The sequence below is a fragment of the Eulemur rufifrons genome, chromosome 1, assembly GCF_041146395.1.
Source record: "Eulemur rufifrons isolate Redbay chromosome 1, OSU_ERuf_1, whole genome shotgun sequence".
NCBI lineage: Eukaryota > Metazoa > Chordata > Mammalia > Primates > Lemuridae > Eulemur > Eulemur rufifrons.
Window position 1 is genome coordinate 6203747 of NC_090983.1, and position 23180 is coordinate 6226926.

Sequence of the window (23180 nt, forward strand, 5' to 3'; positions counted from 1 at the left end):
CAGAAGCTAGCTACACTCATACCCTTCTGTCTTCCTTAAGACTTCTGCTTTAAATAATGGCTTCCAATACCTAACATTCTTTAAATAACTTTTAAGAAACTGATTTATAGACATATTTCCATCCAGGTATCTTACTCATGTGTTACAGAAAACCTTAACCAGAAACAAACACTTTGGTTTTGTAAATGAAACACCTATCTTTCTGATTATCTGATCTTCATGTTAGTCATGGTTTTGATCTTGTTATATTTTTCTAGCTTTATTTTCAAAGATTTTCCGTTTGTTTTGCTAATTTTATTGTGATACCAGTTATGGAATAAAGTCTTTGATTCTCACCTCTGTAACACCTCTTATCATTGGACTTCATTTAGTTATGTACAAGCCTAACTACTGATGGTAATCACAATCTCTACTTGGAAGAAGCTAGTCCACCGTTCATGGGTTGCTTCGGAATATTTGCCTTTTAGTCCATATTAACAGCAGCTCTTTGAATGAGTCGTTTTTATTGAGTAGGAAACTAGAACTTTCATAGCTGCTTCTTAGCATTGTACAGAGAACAAGAATAAATATGAGAGTATAGAAATAGAAAATCAAGCATAACCATAGTGCGTGCTTTCTTGATATTCTCTGTTTTCAAAGAATGACTGATTTTAGCTTATTATTTTGCTTAAAGAGGTAGGAATTAACAGCATTCATCCTGTTATCAAAATTCTTTATAGTGCCAGACTGTTATACTTTGAAGGAAGCAGAATTGAAGATGGGGAGTTCATTAGGCCTGTGTCTTGGAAAAGCACCAACTTCCTCTCAGGTAAAATAAGTTCACCTGTCAGAATAAAATCAACCTTTCCATAACCAGAACGTCTTAATTTTATAATTAGTACCATAACCACTCCAATAATAATATTTTTCTCTAAAACTTTTTTTCCTTAAATGATAAATTTTATTTTAGGAATATATCTTTATGGTTCTCTGTTTAAATATAAAATATTATGCCAAACCATATTTATAAGGTTCTTTTTCTGTGAAAATTTTGTTGTTAAGAAGGATCTTTAAGGTTGAGTGCCACCACCTTCAACCACTGTATTGCATAAATTCTGAGATGTACCTTCTTTCCTTCACATTTTAATATCTGTGAGATTAGGTTGCATCTTACAGCCGTGGCATTCTGCAGTTATAGCTATGCTGTTTTGTTTTTTTTTCTTTTTTAGTGGTACGGAAAATAATGAATCTAACAGTAACATTTTAGATTTAATGAAATACAGTATATTGATTTTGGACTTAATGAGTCTGCAATAATATAGTAGTCTCCTGGCAGCCTCCCTTTCCCCTTCACTTTATCAGTGTTCATTTTCAATATCGTCAGGTTACCTTGCCAGAAGCCCTGCCTAGTGAATCAACTTCTTTCAGTCCAAAAGTTATGATCATATTCTTATTGTTAATACCCTGTGTCAGAGTAATCTGGACTCATATCAGAGTCCATATCAGTTTCCCATGATGTGTGGATTCACTTAATTAATTTTCCAACTACTTCGCTTTTGATTTGCTTTCCCTTGAACTCTAGCAAATAATAGTGCAAGAAGCTGATAGGAAGGAAAACATGACAAGTGATGTTGAGTTAGAAAAAGCAGGGCTATAAGGAACTGAATTGACAAGAGATCAGATTTACGTTTTTCCTTTGGGGTCTTGGGAATTATAATATACGGAATCCCTAGGCAGAAAATAAAATCATAATCAAGTGGCTCAGAGAAAAAACAATTAATTTTAACTGTGTATATTAATTGAAAATTGCTTTGGGGAGTGATTGAGACAGAGATGGAGAGCATAGAAGAAATAGTATATGTGAGAGATATTTATTAGTAAAAAATGATGAAGAAGCATTTTACATTTGGAAGTAGGCGAAATTATTGTTTAAGCTGTAAAATTAAATTACTCAACATGGTCCTGTTTTTACATATTTTGAGATTTTTATTAAAGTTTCATGGACCCTTGGCTTTACTTTTACTTTCTTGAAAGTAAATAATACATTTATTGAATTTTTTAATTCAGATTAAATTGCATTCATACTTCTGTCTTGATCTTAGCTGTTCCTGTTTTTTGCGATGGGGAATGATGTTCAACCTGGTACCGAGATGGAGATCATAGTAGAAGAAACAGTATCTGTGAGAGAGGTAAGTAATTCTACTTTTATTTTCAGGGGCTGTGAATATTTGGTATGGGGAGCAGTGGTATCCTAGGGTAGGATTTGGAGCTCCTAAGGCTAGGGTTTATATAATATACTTCAAAGAATTATATGTCCCCACTAAAGGAATAGTTTTGGGATCTTGAAGATTGGTGAACCAACTGGAATTTTTAAGTAAGATTACTATTTTTTAATTTTCTGATTATTTATTATAGAAATTTGGAATATGCAGAAATGAATTAAAAGAAAAAAATGAAATCATCCCTTATCCCACCAATATTAACATTTTGGCATATTTTTGTAGTATTTACTTTATATATAAACACGAGTATGAATGTTTCTATATATAAGTGTGTATGATAAAATAAATGCATAATTATGTTGCTATTATTGAAAACTAGGAGCTTCAGTATTGGAAAACAGAGAGACAGGTAAAATCAGTGTGGTTAAATAAAAACCTGTACTCAAGAATTAGAAGACTCTGAATGAGCTTCATATATTTTTTCTTTAAAAAAATTTTTTTTCTAGCTTGGTCTCCTGACATAGCTTAGAAACAGTGACCAACCTGGTAGCAGCAAGCACCCCTGGCACCTAAATTATGGTTGCTAAATACCTTTTTTTACTAAAAGGAACCAGGGCATCTTGGAATAGTGGCTGGTTTTATATCTAGGTCAGGAAATATATAAGATAAGGCCGGAACATTGTGTCATCACAGAAAGCAGTGAAGCTACTAACAAAGACTATTGGAATCATCAAAGAAACTGAGGAGCCCACTAGTCAAATGAGATAATTTGAACATCATTGAGAATAATAATTAAAATTAATTAAAACACATCCCTAAAATCCATGAGTTCATAATCTTAAAAGAAAATATTTATTGGTTACCTATAGCTGATGCTAGGGAACCATAAATGGAAAAAATCAAGCATTTATTCTGTTTTTCCTTTGCAACGAGAAGTTTTTCCTTATAGACGTATTCCAGCTAATAAATGAATTAAGAATTCTAGAATATCACAATTTTTCAACTCCTAATACACCTTTTTTTTTTTTTTTTTTGAGACAGAGTCTCGCTCTGTTGCCCTGGCTAGAGTGCCGTGGCGTCAGCCTAGCTCACAGCAACCTCAAACTCCTGGGCTCAAGCAATCCTTCTGCCTCAGCCTCCCGAGTAGCTGGGACTACAGGCATGCGCCACCATGCCCGGCTAACTTTTTCTATATATATTTTTAGTTGTCCAGATAATTTCTTTCTATTTTTAGTAGAAATGGGGTCTTGCTCTTGCTCAGGCTGGTCTCGAACTCCTGACCTTGAGTGATCCTCCCACCTCAGCCTCCCAGAGTGCTAAGGTTATAGGCGTGAGCCACCGTGCCCAGCCTCAACTCCTAATAAATTAATGAACCTAGGCAATGATCCTCAAAAGACTACTAACAACCCAAAAAAAGAACAACACTCAGACATGATAGAAGCTCAGAACAATATGCATGCCATTCTTGAAAAAAGCAAAAAATTGGACCTGAGTCTTATTAAGCCTCTAGGTCTAACTACCAATTTATAAGAAATTCAGGAGACATAAGAACGTGTAAAATGCACCACAGGTCTGCAGTCTGCAAAATCCAGATTGGAAAACTCTTCTTCAACAGATAAATTACAGGGCCCAGGGGAAACCTATATGTCGAAAGAGTCTTAAGAGAAATATTAATAGCAACCAATTGCAATGTATAGACTTTATTTGGACCTTAATTCAAGCCAAAAGAACTTTAGTAATAATTTAAGAGAATGTACAGAAATTTGAATATTAATTGGGTATTTGTTGATATTAAGGAATTCTTAACTTTTTTAGATGTCAGTCATTTTAGGGTTGTTTTTTTTTTTTTTTAAAGAATCTTTTTAGAGATGCTTACTAAATATTTACAAATGAAATGATATATCTGCCATTTGCTTCAAAAGAATCTGGGGCAAGGGCAGGGGAGTGAGTGGGACTATTGACAAATAAGACCGGCCATGGCAATACAGGTTGAGCTTCCCTAATCTGAAAATCCAAAATCCAAAATTTGTTGCTTTATTTTTATTTTTAAAAAAATTTTTAGGCCGGGCGCGGTGGCTCACGCCTGTAATCCTAGCACTCTGGGAGGCCGAGGCGGGTGGATCGCCCGAGGTCAGGAGTTCGAGACCAGCCTGAGCAAGAGTGAGACCCCGTCTCTACTAAAAATAGAAAGAAATTATATGGACAACTAAAATATATATATACAAAAAATTAGCCGGGCATGGTGGCGCATGTCTGTAGTCCCAGCTACTCGGGAGGCTGAGGCAGTAGGATCGCTTAAGCCCAGGAGTTTGAGGTTGCTGTGAGCTAGACTGACGCCACGGCACTCACTCTAGCCTGGGCAAGAGAGTGAGACTCTGTCTCAAAAAAAAAAAAAAAAAAAAAAAAAATTTTTAATTGAGACATTGTAATTATATACATTTATGAGGTACAATTTGATATTTTGGTACATATATATGTTCTATAATGATCAAATCAGGATATTTAGCATACCCATCACCTCATGCATTTAACATTCCTTTTTGGTGAGAATATTCAAAAGCCTTTCTTCTAGCTAGGCTGTAACAGTTAACCATCATCACCCTACCAATGCAATAGAACACCAGAACTAGTCCTCCTATCTAATTATAACTTTGTACTCATTGACAAACCTCTCCTCATCGACCCCTCCTGGCTCCCTTCCGCAGTCTCCAGTAACTGCTATCCTAAATATCAACTCTCTTTTTTTGGTTGAAGATTCCACACATGAGTGAGATCATGTAGTATTTCTGTAGTCTTTCTGTATCTGGCTTACTTCACTTAACTTGATGTCCTCCAGGTTCATTCATTCATGTTGTCACAGGATTTTATTCTTTTTTATGGCTGAACACTACTCTATTGTGTATATACACCACATTTTCTTTGCCCGCTCTGTTGTTGTCTGACACTTAGATTGATTCCATGTCTTGGCTATTGTAAATAATGCTTCAGTAAACATGGAAGTGCAGACATCTCTTGGACATACTTATTTCCTTTGGAAATATACTCAGTAGTGGGAGTGCTGGATCATATGGTAGTTCTAGTTTTAATTTTTTGAGGAGTCTCTATACTGCTTTCCATCATGGCTGTACTAATTTATGATCCCACCGACAGTGTGTGGTAAGTGTTCCCTTTTCACCACAATCTTGCCAAGCTTGTTTTCTTTTGTCTTTTTGATAATGCCATTCTAACTGAGTAAAGTGATATGTCATTGAGTTTTTGATTTGCATTTCCCTAATGATTAGTGATGTTGAGCGTTTTTTTCATGTACCTGTGAGCCATTTATATATCTTCTTTTGAGAAATGTCTAGTAAGGTTTTTTTGCCCATTTTTTAATTGTGGTGTTTATTTTTTTGCTGTTAAGTTCCTTATATATTCTGGATATTAACCTTTTGTCAGATATATAGCTTACAAATTATTTTTTCCCATTTTTTAGGTTGTCTCTTCACTCTGTTAGTTGTTTCCTTTGCTGTGCAAAAGTTTTTTAGTCTGATGTAATCTCATTTGTCTATGTTTGCTTTTGTTGCCTGAACTTTTGAGGTCTTATTTTAAAAATTCTTGCCCAGCCCAATGTCATAAAGCACTTCCCCTATGTTTTCTTCTAGTAGTTTCATTGTTTCAGGTCTTACATGTAAGTCTTCTATCCATTTTGAGTTGATTTTTGTATATAGTGGAAATTAGGGTAAAACCACCCTTCAATAACGGGGTACAAGGTGAGAACTGTGGTAAGGGCCCAGCTAAAAATAATGATAATAATTAGTAACTGTCCCCCTGTAATTGCCACTCTGGAGCCATGCAGCTGGTGGCCATAAAGATTCTTAACTTTTCCCCATAGCTGGTGTCAATAAAGATTCTTAACTTTCTCTGTGGTTAATATCACCTTTTCAAAACCTAAAGCTAGTTTTTAAGATATATTCCAGGCCCCATATTCCAGTGGATCAACTGGCCCACCCAGACCACCACCCCATACCAAGAAATTGACTTAACTAGAATTGCAAACCCAGGGACTAGAGCAACACAAGAAGATGATTTCTACATCTCTGTAATTTTGCCCCAATTAACAAACCTAACTGCCTAATCCCTTGCCTATCAAACTACCCTCAAAAACCCTGTCTTCCAAATTCTCAGGGAGAATTTGAGAAACAGATTTGAGAAATTTCTCCCATCTCCCTGCTTAGCGCTATGCAGAATAAAGACTCTTTCTCGGCCGTAAAACCTGCTGACTCAGCGTATTGGCTTCTTGGGCAGCAAATGAACCTGGCTGAGTGGTAACAAGGGGGTCTAGTCTCATTCTTCTGCATGTGGATATCTAATTTTCCTAACACCATTTGTTGAAGAGACTTAGCTTTTCCCCAGTGTGTATTCTTGGTACATTCCTTGAAAATCAGTTGATTGTAAGTGCGTGAATTTATTTCTGGGATCTCTATTCTGTTGCATTGGTATATGTGTCTGTTTTTATGCCAGGGCCTTGCTGTTTTAGTTACCATAGCTTTGTAGTATATTTTGAAGTCTCAGGTAGCATGAAGCCTCCAGCTTTATTCTTTTTGCTCAGGATTGCTTTGGCTATTTGAAGTCTTTTGTGGTTTCATATGAATTTTGAATTGTTTTTTCTATTTCTGTGAAAAATGTCCTTGGTATTTTGATGAGGATTGCATTAAGTTTGTAGATAGCTTTGGATGGTACAGCTGTTTTAACAATATTAATTTTTTCAATCCATGAACATAGGATATATCTTTTCATAATTTGTGCCCTCTTCAATTTATTTCATCAGTGTATAGTTTTCAGTGTAGATCCTTCACCTCTTTGGTTAAGTTTATTCCTAGGTATCTTATGTCTTTGGTAGCTATTTTAAATGGAATTGTTTTCTTGATTTCTTTTTCAGATAGTTCATTGTTAGCACATAGAAATGCTACTGATTTTTGTATGTTGATTTTTTTGTCCTGCAACTTTACTGAGTTTTATTAGTCCTAACAGGTTTTTGGTGACGTCTTTAGAGTTTTCTATATATAAGATCATACCATCTGCAAACCAGGACAATTTGACTTCTTCCTTTCCAGTATGGATACCTTTTATTTCGTTCTCTTGCTAATTGCTCTGGCTAACACTACCAGTACTATGAATATGTTGCATAGGAACAGCAGAAGTGGTGAACTTGTCTTGTTCTTGATCTCAGAGGAAAAACTTTTAGCTATTGACCTGTAGTTTTCTTTTTTTGTTGTGTTCATGTGTGGTTTTAAAACCAAGGTAATGCTGCCCTCATAAAATGAGTTTGGAAGTACTTCCTCTTCTTCAGTTTTCTGGAATAGTTTGAGGAGAATTGGTATTACATCTTCTTTAAATGTTTGGTAGAATCCAGGATTGAAGCTTCAGGTCCTGAACATTTCTTTGATGGAAGAATTTTTATTGCTGATTTGATTTTCTTACTCGTTATTGTTCTGTTCAGATTTTCTGTTTCTTCATAATTTAATCTTGGTAAGTTGTATGTGTCCAGGAATTTACCTATTTCTTCTATGTTTTTTAATGTGTAGGCATATAGTTCATAATAACCTCCTATGATCCTTTATATTTCTTTCGTATGAGCTGTAATGTCTGCTTTTTCATCTCTGAGTTTATTTGCATGAGTCTTCTCTCTTTTTTCCTACTCTAGATAAAGGTTTGTTGATTTTGTTCATCTTTTCAAAAAACTTTGTTGATGTTCTGAATTGCTCTTTTAGGCCCTGTTTTGTTTATTTCTGCTCTGAGCTTTATTATTTCCTTCCTTGTACCCCTTTTTGATTTGGTTTGTTCTTGTTTTTCTAGTTCCTGGAGGCACATGGTTATGTTGTTTATTGGAAATCTTTCTTCATTTTTGATGTGGCATTTACTGTTCTGAACGTCCCTCTTAGAACTGCTTTTTCTGTGTCCCATAGGTTTTGGTATGATATGTTTCCATTCTTCTAGTCCCAAGAAATTTTTAAATGTCGCTTTTAATTTCTTCATTGACCCCATTGGTTATTTAGGATTAGGTTGTTTAATTTCCATATATTTGTATGGTTTTTGAAGTTTTTCTCATTGTTGATTTCTAGTTTTATACTGATGTGGTCAGAGAACATATTGGATATAATCTCTGTCTTAAGTTTGTTAAGACTTGTTTTGTGACCTCACGTATGATCTATCCTGGAGGATGTTGCCTGTGCAGTTGGTAAGAATGTGTACCCTGCACCTATTGGATGGCATGTGTATTAGCTCCATTTGATCTGTGGTGCAGTTAAATCCAATGTTTCTTTGTTGATTTTCTATCTTAGTGATCTGTCCATTATTGAAAGTGGGGTGTTAAAGTACCCTCCATTATTGTATTGCAGCCATTCTCTCCCTTTAGATCTAATAATATTTGCTCTATATATTTGGGTGCTCTGGTGTTGGTTACATATATATTTACAATTGTTATATACTCTTGTTTAATCGATCCCATTATCATTATATAATGACCTTCTTTGTCTCTCTTTGTAGTTTTTAACTTAAAGTCTATTTTATCTCATATAAATATGGCTACTTTTGGTTTCCATTTACATGGAATATTTTTTTCATCCTTTCAGTCTGTCTGTCTTTAATGGTGAGATGATTCTCTTTTAGGCAACATATAGTTGGGTCTTTTTTTTTTTTTTTAATCCATTCAGCCACTCTGTATCTTTTTATTGGCAAATTTAATCCATTTACATTCAAGGTTATTACTGATAGGAAAAGACTTATTACCGTTTTGTTTGTTGTTTTCTTGTTATTTTGTAGATTCTTTATTCATTTCTTCCTCTCTTGTTGTTTACTTCTGTGGTTTGGTGGCCTTCTGTGGTGGTAAGCTTTGTTTCCTTTCTCTTTCTTGTTTGTGTATCTGTTGTAATTTCTTTCTCTGTGGTTACCCTGGGAATAACATAAAGAGTTTTGTGGTTATAATAGACTATTTTTAGCTTAACTTTTTTTATAATAGACTATTTAATACCTTAACTTTTGTCACATAAAAACACTCCACTTTTTTCCCTCTCCCCCACAATTTACATTTTTATTGCCTTAATTTACATCTTTATCTGTTGTGTGTTACTTAGCTACTAATTGTAGCTATTGTTGTTTTTGACTGTTTTGACTTTAAACCTTCCTACTAGAGGATTGATAGAATACTCCAGTGCTGTAATGGTGCTATGTAAATCTGAGTATGATTATGAATTTATTTATACTGGTGAGTTTTATACTTTTATGTGTTTTTATGATAATTATTATCCTTTTGTTTCCAGTTGTAGCGCTCCCTTAAGCATTTCTTGTAAGGCTGGTCTAGTGGTGATATATTCCTTTAGCTTTTTCTTGTCTGGGAAGGTCATTTCTCCTTCATTTCTGAAAGACAGCTTTGCTGGCTGTAGTATTCTTGGCCAACAGTTTTTCCTTTGTTTGTTTGTTTGTTTGTTTTTCTTTCAGCACTTTGACTATATCATCCCATTCTCTCCTGGCGTACAAAGTTGCTGCTAAGAAATCTGCTAGGCCGGGCGCGGTGGCTCACGCCTGTAATCCTAGCACTCTGGGAGGCCGAGGCGGGTGGATTGCTCAAGGTCAGGAGTTCGAGACCAGCCTGAGCGAGACCCCGTCTCTACTAAAAATGGAAAGACATTATATGGACAACTAAAAATCTATATAGAAAAAAAAAATTAGCCGGGCATAGTGGCACATGCCTGTAGTCCCAGCTACTCGGGAGGCTGAGGCAGTAGGATCGCTTAAGCCGAGGAGTCTGAGGTTGCTGTGAGCTAAGCTGACGCCACGGCACTCACTCTAGCCTGGGCAACAAAGTGAGACTCTGTCTCAACAAAAAAAAAAAAAAAGAAATCTGCTAATAGTCTATTGGAGATTCCCTTCTATGTGGCTTGACATTTTTCTCTTGTAGCTTTTAGAATTCTTTGTCTTTGTCTTTTGATTATAGAGTGCCTCAAATAAGATCTTTTTGAGTTGAATCTAGTTGGGGACCTTTGAGCTTCCTAGATCTGGATGTCCACATCATTCCCAAGACTTGGGAAACTTTCAGCTATTATTTCAATAAATAAGTTTTCTTTGTCCATTTATTCTCCCTCCTCTACTACTATAATGTGAAATTTGTTCGTTTAATGGTGTCCCATAGGTTCTGTAGGCTTTTTTAATTTCTTCTTATTGTTATTTCTTTTTATTCCTCTGACTGGGTTACTTCAAAAGACCTTTCTTCAAGTTCAGAAAGTCTTTCTTATCCTTGATCTAGTCTGCTGTTGAAGCTCTCAATTGTATTTTTTTATTTCATGCATTAAATTATTCCACTCCAGGATTTCTGTTTGGTTCTTTTTTATGGTATCTATCTCTTTGTTGAATTTCTCATTCAGATCATGAATTGTTTTTCTGATTTTGGTAAATTATTTGTATTTTGTTCTGTCTCACTGAATTTCCTTAATATCATTATTTTATTTTGATTCCCTTTTCAGGCATTTCATAAATATACTTTTCTTTGAGGTCTATTACTGGAAACTTATTTTGTTACTCTGAGGATATCATGTTTCCTTATTTTTTCATGTTTCTTGTGTCCCTACATTGATACCTGCACATCTAGTGGAACAGTTACTTTTTCTAATTTTTTGGAATAGCTTTCATAGGGAAAGGCTTTTTCTTGTAGATGGGTCCTAGGCTGTTAGCTGGGAATGGTGCGTTGGCTTTGTTTCTGGGTGTACTCAGTAGCATGGTCTCCATACAGTCTTCAGCTATAATCTTCATCAGTTATGTTTGCTGTTACCTTAGTGGCCTAGTCTGTGGGTGATGAAGGTGGTATGGTTTTGCTGGAGGCGGAGGTGCCAGGTTGTTTGTTGGGCAAGGAACGCATGAGCATGATTGTGTGTTGGTCTCTCTGGGGGCAAAGGGGTGCTGCCGCACTGGCTGTCAGGCTAGGCATCAGCACATATGGGCCAGACAACTATAGTGCTCTCTCTGGGGAAGCAGAGCTGCCACTAGGTCATAAAACTTTTTTAGCGATTTTTGACTTTTTGACATGACACTCAAAATGTTCATTGGAGCATTTCACATTTTGGATTTTCAGATTAGGGATGTTCAACTGGTAAGTATAATACAAATATTCCAAAATCCAAAAAAAATCCAAAGTCCAAATCACTTCTGGTCTTAAGCATTTCAGGTAAGGGATACTCAACCTGTAATTGAGACTGGGTGATAAGTACTTGAGGATCAATTTACTTTTCTCTGTATGTGTTTGAAATTTTCCATGATCAAACATTTTTTTACTCTTTGTTATTACATGCTATAAATATTTTCCAATTTTTCATTGGTTTTTTAACTTTAATGTTTTTAATTTCAAAGGCAGAAACCACAAAACTTTTCAAAAAAGTGATTTATATATCCCCTCGTCTGTACTCTCTCAAACCCCTTGTAGGCAAACTTGTACCTTGCTATGCCACTATAACAGCTCATATCAAGGTCATCAGTGGCCTCCATGTTGCTGTGTCCTGTGAGCAGTTTTTCCTGTTCATCTTACTTGCTCTATCAGCAGCATTCAACATAGTTAATGACCGTATTTTTTGAAATACTTTTGTCACTTAGCTCCAGAAGACTACAATTCTTCAGGTTTTCCTTCCACCCCACTGGTGTACCCCTTCTCAGTTTGCCATTGCCTTCTTTTCTCTCTACCTTTTGAGCATTCTGCTTCCCAGTTCTGACACTGGACCTAGTTCCAGAACTCCATACTTAAACTGGATCTCACCCCAGAACTGCCACTTGTCATTTGATTGTCTAATTAGTTGTTCCAACTGAGAACACATCTACAGCAGAACTCCTGTTCTTCTCCCTGAAACACATCCCACTCACATTTTTCTCTTCTTTGATTAACGGCAGCTCCATTTTTCTACTTGCTCAGGCCAAATACCTTGAAGTTGTCCTTGATTTTTCTCTTTCTTACTCCATGTCCAGTTTTGCAGGAAATTGTTTTGGTTCTATCATTAAAATGTATCTAGGATCTCACCTTATCTCATTCCCTCCACCACTACCATCCTGTCAAACCCATCGTCATCTCTCATCTGGAGTATTTCAGCATCTTCCTACCTGATCTCCCTCCTTACAGCCTTGCATTTCCCAGAGTCTGTTCTTACAAAGAAGTTGAGTGATCCTTAAAAATGTAAGTGAGATTAGTCACTCCTATACTCAGCAGTCCTCCTGTGGTTTCCCAGAGGAAGAGCTGAAGCCTTGAATGACTTCACAAGGGCCTATGTAATCTGGCCCCCTGGTACTGTTTGTTTTGTTTTCACACCTCCAACTATTTCCCTCTCTCAGTCACTCTATTCCAGTCACTGGCCTCCTTGCTGTTTTTGGTCTGATAAATGCACGTATCCCCCATCCTTGCTGTTTTTGAAACAAAGCCTTTAAGCTGGCTGTTTCCCCTACTTAGAACGCAATTAAGTTGAATAGTCCATTGTTTGTTTTTCTTAAGTAATGAAAGCCTTTGAGACTGCAGTTTTCTTTGAATACGGCTTTGGTCCCATTCCCCATATTTTATTAATAATACATTGTGTTCTCACATCCATCATTTTCCAAACAATCTATAATTGTACTTTATAGCCTTCTTTAATTTTATTTTTAATCATATAAGGGAGCATAGATTTATTCTCACTTTTTAAACTGCCCCCTTGGTCACACCCTATTCTAGACCCTTCTCTAGAAGTCACTGTGGCAATCAGTTGATATAATCTTGTCCATCTCAGTCGCCCATGTGTCCTTTCAGACCTTTGCTGTGCTCCTATCAGAATGTGCCTGAGAGTGTACATGCAGAAACGAAGAGCTTGATTTGTTTGTGTGGTTTCTTTTAAATCATAAATGAGATCAGGCTGCATGTATTATACTAGAACTTTACATTTCACTTGAAATAGTTTAAAGATCTTTTAAGACCAGTACATTTAAATCTATATTATTCTTTGAACTGCTTTAAGAGACTTCCTGGTTTTTTAAAACATTCCCCCATAAATGGCTATTTTGATTGTTTGCCATTTTTCTCTTTCTACAAAAACAGTGCAGCAGTGACTATCCTTATTTTTGCTCCCTGTTGCTCTAGTGTAGTAGAAATTAGATTTTTTTTTTTTTTTTTTTTTGAGACATTGTCCCGTTCTGTCACCCCAGCTAGAGTGCAATGGCCTGCCTCATCATAGCTTACTGCAACCTCAAACTCCTGGGCTCAAGCAATCCTCCTTCCTCAGCCTCCCAAGTAGCTGGGACTACAGACATGCACCACCACGCCCGCCCAATTTTTTCTATTTTTAGTAGAGACAGGGTCTTGCTCTTGCTTTTGCTCTTGCTCTTGCTCAGGCTTGTCTCCAAGTCCTGAGCTCACGTGATCCTCCTGCCTTGACCTCCCAGAGTGCTAGGATTTCAGGTGTGAGCCACTGCGCCCAGAGAAATTAAATTTTGCTTTTTGCCCAAGATTTATTTCGAAATGTTTTTCCCTCAAAAAGGCGAGTGTTTTAATTACTATTTTTGTTTTATTTAAATTTTTGTTAATATTGTCTCATTTTTGCATTGTGACATAAGATCACAGCTTGCACAATTCTTTCGTGTGAGTTCTTCTATGATCAGTTGTGTCTGATGAATGCTAAATAAAGGCTAATTTCCTTTTATAGAATTCAGAGTTTAATGCATGTCTATGAAATCAGCCTAATTAATCATATCTGGTTAAATACACACACTTAATCCTCATAGGAAGGAAGTCATGGTTCAGACCTGAAAGTTAGTGAATGAAACTTTGAACTAAGTCCTAGTTGCAAACACTAGAAACTGTTGTGGTTTTTATTCCCCTCCTGCATTGGCCCCACCCAGCTCTAAGAAAGGAAAGCTGATTGGCGTATCATTTTCTTAATTGTCTATATCTTTATTCAACAATTATTAAATACAGTCAGACTTAAATAGGTCCAGCGTCCAAAAAGAGTATTTCTTCTAGAACTATAACTCAGAAATGGAAAACTAACATTGGACATAATTTTTTTTACAGTGTTTAAAGATAATGCTGGAGAAATCTGGCCTACCCGGTAAGCTATTTACCACAAAGATATAATCTTATCTGCAGCCTTTACTTAAAATTAATTATCTATAAGCCTAATGAAAACTTTTCAAATTTTTCCCCCTCCAGGATTATGGGGAAAACTTTTTACAGGATTGTGGAGGGGAAAAAAAGTAATGAATATTTCTGTATATACATAATAAATTCTCCTGGTTCTCATTTCAAGCTCTGAGTGAAGAGAACCTAGATAGGGTCCAGCAAAGGTACAAAATAAATAAAGCGAAGATCTATAGCACTTGGAATCACTCAGGTCTTTTATCACTTCACTCGTTTATTTTTTGAATCTCACTGATTCAGAATTTCAATGCATTAGGAATGTAATATGAATGAAAAAAATAAATCCAAGATAACTTGAAGTAGCTTTCTAGGTGGGATCATGTCAGTGAGCTAGATGAGGCACCATTCTGCTTTCAGTAAAATACTGTGTTGTTCTCAAACTTCATGACAGTGGAAGCCTATGGCTTTGTTATCTGGAAAGGAAGTTAACATGCTCTGGGTACAAGGTGTTCTTCTAGAAGTGTACGTGCAGTGTCTCATTTAATTTTGACAGCAGTCTCACCGTGCAGGGGTTACCACCCACTCCCATTTTACAGACAAAGAAACAAGGGCTGAGACAGGTTAAATGGCTTACCCAGAGTTCCGTGGCAAGTAGCCAGGTCTCTGTGCTTTCAGAACCTGAGTTCTTTCCACCCTGCTGTGCTGTCAAGTAATAGTGTTCACTTTTAACTTACTGGTGATTTTTTTAAGGTACTTAAATTTAAAAATTGATATAAATATTACTGTACTTAAAACTAGAACTAATGACAAAGAGGGTCTGCAAAGAAGAGTATTTGCATTCACAAACTGTGGCCTGTGGACATAAATATGAGACCTATGTTTATTCCTATCAGATGTTTTTGGTAGGTGGGGGAAGTTTTGGTTTATAAACATTGCTATTATTTTTGATAACTAAGATTTCTAACTTTTGCTAGGGTTTGATATTCATTTATCTAGAAGGGCCATCCTGACAAACTCTTAAAATATATTGTGATTTTATTTTTATCTTGATTTTAATTCCTTTATAGGAGGTACATGGCATTTACGAAAAATGGATTGGTGCTATGAAGCTGGAGAGCCTTTATATGAAGAAGTAAGATGATATTTATACATTTTACTCGTAAAAATGATTAAGTTTATTTTGTATTTCATGTATTCCTTTTCTTATTTCCTCTATTTCATGAGAACATGTCCCTGGGAGGAGTAGTTCATTAGAAGGCAGAGAACTTCAGAAAATAAACATTTGAACTAAGGAAAGAATTTGAAGATACATTCTGAATTTTTAATCTCAGAGTTTCTCTAAGTTAATGATGGTAGAATTCATCTTACCAAGCAATCACTTAGGCTCTGGTGCAAACTCTAGATCCAGTTGAACTCTTAAGGTAGCCTTAGGAATAATTTTATCACAGGGTAGTTGGAATCTGGTTAGTCTTCTTATTGTTGGTTCAGCTAGCATCAAACCATCTAACCTCCCAGTCTAAACCCATGGCCTTAGAAGTAGACCCAAAGTGAAGCTTTGTGAGAAAGCTTGGATAGTTGTAGTCAGCTGCCCTTTTCCCCTGTCTTTACCGGCCTGCTTTCTGTTCGGTAAGACGGTGGCATTGAATGTCAACAAAAGGTTGATTTAAGCAAGTGTGCTAGGGCCTTCCCTTGGAACACTCTCTGCTGTCTGGCAGTCAGTAATTCAACAGAAACAGGCTCCTTTTGAGCCTTGACTCAAGGAGTTTGCCTGGGACAAGAAGTGGACCTCAAAGAATCTTCAAGCCATACAGTGTGGCTGTCAGAAGAATACATTTCCTCAAATCACTTCAGCATTTTCTTCTCTAATTCCCAAGTCCGTATCAAACAACTCATCTAAAAGCAAACTCATTACCCTCAAAACTGGCTTCTCTTGCCGGATTTGCCATCTGTTTTTCCCACCCTAAGCTTTCACACTAAAACACAGCCTACTCTGCTTACCTTTGGTTCTTCATGTCTCCTTTCTGCTCCAAAGGCCTGTCAGCTTTTCCACTCCTTTCCTGGCCATTCCCACTGCTGAACTCTTGAGTTCAAGCTGCCTTTTGCCACTTACCTAAATTACCACATCGGCTTCCCCTGGGTGCAGGCGATTCCCACGTCAGTATGTCATGCATGGAGCAGCCAAACTGGTCTTTAAAAAAACCTCAGAAATCTTGCCTGGCTCCTTTGTTTCTACTCCACATCCCTTGGGTTTGCAACTACGCTTCCAGTCCAGGTTTATTTCCTGCTGCTCTCCCACTGGTACTTCCCATTCTAGTCAGTCTAGTCTGTTAACTCTTTACAAAACAAGCCATATATACTGTCAACCTTGACTTTGCCCCTGTTCTTTTTTTTTATGAGAAATTCCTTCTCTTATTTCCTCTATATTTCTAAATCCAACCTATCTTTTTAGGCTTAACTAAAATTTCATCTTCCATAAATCAGTCTCTTTTTTTTTTTTTTTTTTTTTTTTTTTTTTTTTTTTTTTTGTTGAGACAGAGTCTCACTTTGTTGCCCAGGCTAGAGTGAGTGCCGTGGCGTCAGCTTAGCTCACAGCAACCTCAAACTCCTGGGCTCAAGCGATCCTACTGCCTCAGCCTCCCGAGTAGCTGGGACTACAGGCATGCGCCACTATGCCCGGCTAATTTTTTCTATATAGATTTTTTTAGGTGTCCATATAATGTGTTTCTATTTTTAGTAGAGACGGGGTCTCGCTCAGGCTGGTCTCGAACTCCTGACCTTGAGCAATCCACCCGCCTCGGCCTCCCAGAGTGCTAGGATTACAGGCGTGAGCCACCGCGCCCGGCCTAAATCAGTCTCTTATCATTTCTCATCTCATCCATCTCCCTTTCCTCAGATCTTTTATGATATTTACATCTTAAACCCCACAATTTAATATATAATGCTGTACTGCTAGTCTTAGCTAATTTCCTATGTCTTCAATATCTGTTTTATTATTCATTTATTTCTTGAAAAGGTAATAGAGGCATAGGGTTAAAAAAAGGTCCAATGCTCTGTTTGTTCCTTTCAGAAGTCATAAGTGACAAAAAAGAATTTCTGTATTCCCAGGATGCAACACTGAAAGAGCTTATGATATCTTCTGGAGATACTTTGCTTTTAATGGAAGGAAAACTTCCTCCTCTGGTAAGATTTTGCTTCTGAATAGACATTTTGTAAGTAGTAGTTACTGTTTTCTGATTACAAAGATGATATATTCTCATTGTGGGAAAATGGGGAAATACAGGCAATCATAAAGAGAATATCTAAATCCTACCAATAGATATGTTTTCTTCCTATAAATATTTTTAAACAAAATTAAAATCGCATATAAAATTTTATTTTCTGCTTTTTACATTTAACATCTTAATTGATCATAAAATTCAAAAACCATCATTATATCCAAGGTCATGATTTATCACAGTTTAATTCACCTATATCCCCATTGTTGGAAATTTAGTTTGTTTTTACAAATAGTAAATAGTACTTAAGTATAAATCCTTCTTAAAGTTCCAAAGGTAGAATTACTGAGTCAGAAGTCATTAACTTTTTAAAGACCTGATGCTATATATTGCCAAACTGTTTTCCCAACAAGTTGTACCAAATTTACAGTCCTATCCAGCAGTGTATGAAAGGGCTCATTTCACTACTCTTTCATGAACATTGCATATTACTATATTTTAAAACCAATATTTATTCTTTCTTTTAAATGTGGATATCTGTAAAGATCAAAGAAAAAAAGTGGCCCAAAATCCCAGTACTCAGGTAACCACTTGCAAAGATATGATTAGAAAATTCAGACAGCACAGAAAGTTATGAAACAAAAAGCAGAAGTCACTCCCACATCTTTCTCTCTAGAGCGAACGACAGTTAACTTATTTTTCCTTGTATTTATCTCTTAGAAAAACATTACTTCATTCGTATGCTGAAGGTAATTATGTGAATGTCCTTTTAAAAGTTTACATAAAGAGATCATATTCTCCACATTGTTATACACTTGTTTTGTTGTTTGTTTTTATTCACTTAATATATCTTGGGGATCTCCTCACACAGACCACATGCTGCACATACAGACCTCCTACTGTCTACCTTTTCATGACTTCATAGAATTCTATTGTATTTTGTAAAGTGATCTTTAAAGTTAATTTTTGAATAGGTAATACTCATGATACAAAATTCCAAGTATATAAAAAGCTGGGCCAGGAAAAGTACATATCCCTCCTTCTATCCTTGACCCCCAACCACCAGCATCTTCTCCCCACAGACAACTGGTGTCTTCTGTCTCCTTCCAGAGGTCTGTACTTTTTATTTTACACATATGCACATGCTCGTGTTTGTGTATGTGTATATACATAGCATATATGGCCATATATATGTTTGTATATATATATATTCCCTTTTCTTTGCACAAAAGATGATATGCTAGACACCCTATTCTGTACCTGGGTTTTCTCATTAATATTTTATCTCCCAAGCATATGCTGTGTGTCAGGACATATAAAGCTATTTCATTCTATCTAGTAGGTACATAATATTCCATTATATACAGATGCTATAATTTAGCAACCAATCTCTTTTTGAAGAATATGTAGGTTGTTTCCCATCTTTTACTGATACAATATAAAAACCGTATATGTGCATTTTGTGTGTATATGAGTAGATCTACAGGATAAATTCCTGGAACTGAAATTGCTTGGTCAAAAGTACCGAGCTATGGTTATGGCCTACTGTAATGTAACCACTCTTCTAAAAAGGGACTTTGAGGTTGGGTCATGGGTTTGCTCCCATAACCAATTTGCATGAATGTCTTTGCATACATGGCTTTCTGTCATGCACTAGTGTATCAGAAGGTAAATTCCTAAATGTAGAATGGCTAGGTCAAAGGACTTGCACATTTTAAATTTTGAGAGATGTGGCCAAATTACTCTCTGAAAACTTTGCAGTAGTATATATTCCTGCCACCAACTTACAAGAGTCCAAGTTTACTCATACTTTTACCAACGTAGAATGTTATTAGACTTTCTGGTTTTTGACAGTCTACCAGGTGAAAAAAATGGAATTCTGTTGTTCTGTTGTTACATTTATTTAACTGAATGGAAGTTGGGTATTTATTAATCTTCACCAATTTGACAAACTGAAAAATATTCTAATGTGCATTTCTTGAACTGTATATTTAAAATATTTTACATGATTATTTTTCACATTCTCATTTTCTATTGTTGGAAATTGAGCACGGTAACAATAATATCTTTAATCTCTTGACAAAGCTATCAAGGTTCCTTACTAACAAAAAAAAAGAGATGGGAATAACTAGCTAAATTAGTAAAACTGAAGTTACAGGGTATGTATAAAGCAATGGGTTTATTTCATGTGGTTTGTGTACAGGAGTCCAACTTAGATCAATAGGCTGTTGCTTCTTTATAATAAATGGAACTGCTGTGACTGGTGTATTGTGCCAGCAGTGCTCTGTGGTGCCTGGAAATATTGGTGCAGTGTTTCAGGCAAATGTTTTATTACTGTTTATGTCTCTCATTTATTTATCTACTAAGATACTTCTAAGCAAAGAGCATATTTAGTCCAGCAACCCCAAAGTCTGATTTTTCTGATTTTAAATTGTTGATTGTAAGAATAATAAACAAGTATAACTTATGACAGTTAATAAATCTAACAGGAAAAATAGTAAATTCAAGAATATTTTATGCCATCAAGACAATTTCTCTCTATGGGAGTAAAAGTGGAGAGGTTCACTTAATCACCTCATTAAAAATCCTTCACTCTTTAGGGTTTCCTGAAGGTGCCCATCTGGTGGTACCAGCCTCAGGGTCCCTCGGGACACTGGGAGAGCCATCAGGACCAGACCAACTGTATTCCTTCTCAAGGCAGCGTGTGGAGAGCTGCTTCCACCCAAGGTGAGGACAGAAAGGAATTTCAGCTGCCAGAGTGTCATAAAGAAAAGTAAAATGACTGCTTCTGCTCTGAGGCAACTGAAATATTTATTTTAAAAATGTAAGGTTGGAAATTAAAACCTGTTTATAAGGTAAGTCATTTGATAGTAATAACACTATCCTATTTTTATACAGTGCTTTGTAACCTCTGTAAAACACTATATATCTTATTGTTATGTTTATTATTATATCAATCTATTCTTCTTTTTCAAAGATCTTTTATATGTCATCTGTCAAGATCCTCAGGGCAGTAGCAGCCCCATTTATTATCCTGTACCAGGGTACTGAGGCTTCAACCAATTCCACTACCTTCACTGCAGCCACGGGGCGGAGACCAAGGCAGGAGTGCCCATCCTGCACATCTCCTGGTCTTTCTGCCTCGACCCCCAAAACCCTCAGGAACTGCTTCTAGGGAATCTTTTCAATGACTTCTGAGAAGAAATATAAACAGAGTACAAACATATTGTCTTACTCAAAATTCAATATACACATCACAATGGGCAGAAGTTGCTAGAAGTGAGTTGAATTTCCCTTGTATAATACAAAGAGTTCTTCATTATAAAGAAAACACAATTTAATCTCTTTTGTATTCATAACTATAGATGAAAAGAATATATTTTTAGTAGGCCCAACGTGTTAGCTATGTTTTCTTTTTATCATGTTATACTTATTTATCTTTTCTATTGCCTTGGAGTATTATATACTTATATTTCTTTTCATCGTTTAAACCTCAATAATGAAATTAATATAAGTGAGTCAAATCCTATCTCCTTTTTCTTTGAAGTTTGGATTATATGTATGAAATTAGCTATGAATCAGCTATGAAATTAGCTAAAGTTATTTTATTGTTGGGTTATATTAGTTCATGTTAATTCTTAAAAATGTTTTAGTGATAGAATACTAGTTACGTATCAGATTTTAAAAGCATGTTTAATCAGTATTTTCTCCATGAAAGTAAAGAAGGTGGTTCATTTTTGGTAGCATTTCTGTAACAAATGGGAAATACAGTTATGTGTAGCTTAACAATGGGGATACATTCTGTGAAATGTGTAGTTAGGTGATTTCCTCATTGTGCAGAGATTACGGAGTGCACTTACACAGACCCACGTGGTCTAGCCTGCTACACGCCTGGCTGTGTGGTCCAGCCTATTGCTCCTGGGCTACAACCTGTACAGCATGTTACTGTACTGAATACTGTAGGTAGCTGTAACACAATGGTTAGTATTTGTGTATCTAAACATAGAAAAGGACAGTAAAAATACAGTATTATAATCTTATGAGACCACTGTCATATACGTAGTCCATCTTTGACCAAAACTTCATTCTGCAGAATTTCCTAAAAGTGTCTTTAGGGTAGTGCCAGCCTGTAGTTTGCTTAAGACACAAGAAGAACTATTAATGCACTTAATTCACTCATGATCTATCTATAATTTATTATGTATTAGTGTGCTCAGTGACAAAGATATTTAATTAAAGCAAAAATGAGTAAAGATATTCCGAATTTAAAATTTCGTTACCAGCTTTTTTATATTCAGAGTTTTTGATGACCCATCATTTCGTTTCTCCCCTTTTTTAAACAAACTTGGAAAGTCCATCTTATTGTCAAGATTTCCATCATTCAGTAACATTTATTGGGCATTTGCTGTGTGGCAACCACCACAGCGGGCACTGAGGAGATGAACGAGATAGATAGCCTGCTCCCTCTCGAAAATCCTGTGGTTTTGAGGAGGCTGATTAAACACACACACACAGAAACACACACATGCACACGTGAAAACGGACAAAGGAGGAACAGGTTGGGATCAGTGTTATGAGAAGGAAACAGGAAGCTGATATAAAGGATACAGGCAGAGTATCCTACCAACGAAATCTTTGAAGAAGGAAAGAATATGGGAAAGAACATTCTCAGTCGACGGCATTAGTGTAAAGTTCCTTGTGGTGTTCTGCCAACAGCACGCCCCTGACTGCGCCCCCGCCAGGCAGTGCTTCCCTCCCCCCGAAGTCGTGAGGGACCCGGAGTCACAGGTTCCTGAATGTAATAATAAACCTATTTATGTATCAAAACATGGCAGTGTGTTTCAGAAATATGAAATAACTACGCATCCACCTCTGTCCTTTGGAAGGTGCTCCTGGGAATGTGCCTGCGGAAGGTTCTGTCCTCTATGTGGGAGACATAGAGATCTCAGAAGATGCTGTGCTGGCGGATCTGAAGTCCCAGGTCAGACTTCTTCCTGCAGCGTAACTTAGTGGTGATATGGCTTCTTCCAAAGAGTGAGATATTAATATATTCTTCTATCTCCTTTTCCCCCAATTACAGTCTGTTCTGATATGGCATTTGTCATATGCCATGTTCAGTGGTAAGTACCCAGCAGGCAGCACACGCCCATGGTGCAGACAGCTCCTCGTGGCCCTCATTGACCCCACTCTGACAGGCATGCTGTGCTTTTGTTTGACTCTATCCTCAGTGACTTGCAGCTTCTGTTCATTTTTATTTTATAGGGAAACATGGTTTCTTGAAACATTTGTAAAGCATTCACTTTACCCCTTTATTTACATTGTTTTGTACCATTGTGATCCATGTTAAATGTTGTTATGAAAAGCTGTGTTATCAGTTTCCCAGGAGGTCAGAATATCAGCTTTTATGTTAGGATCCTAAACTAGATACTGTATTGTTTTCTTATCCATTAATATTCACAGAGGAGGGTTGTGTCCAAACGGAAAGGCTGGATTAAGTACAACACAATGTTGAAGAAGCATCTTACCATTGTTGGGCTTAAATGAACATCCCTCTTTCTCTCAAAGGCAAAAACGTGGAGGCATATCTATGCCTGGCACTTGATATTTGGCTTTTGTGTGTCCTCAATATGTGAAATAACCTTGTGAGAA

The 23180-nt window shown here is 36.5% G+C and overlaps 1 protein-coding gene across 4 annotated transcripts in view; it reads left to right on the forward strand.

Annotated features, from left to right (window-relative positions):
• USP40 (ubiquitin specific peptidase 40) overlaps positions 1-23180 on the forward strand; it is an 85420-nt gene that overhangs the window by 51042 nt on the left and 11198 nt on the right. For 3 of the 4 annotated variants that reach the window (XM_069468449.1, XM_069468616.1, XM_069468546.1), the window contains exons 20-26: positions 720-808; positions 2082-2168; positions 14251-14287; positions 15384-15448; positions 17422-17496; positions 20132-20258; positions 22418-22512. In XM_069468449.1, coding sequence (XP_069324550.1) covers positions 720-808; positions 2082-2168; positions 14251-14287; positions 15384-15448; positions 17422-17496; positions 20132-20258; positions 22418-22512 — 575 coding nt within the window. Of the gene's footprint in view, positions 1-719; positions 809-2081; positions 2169-14250; positions 14288-15383; positions 15449-17421; positions 17497-20131; positions 20259-22417; positions 22513-22611; positions 22652-23180 lie in introns of all 4 variants that reach the window. The other variant, XM_069468626.1, reaches the window with a different exon arrangement.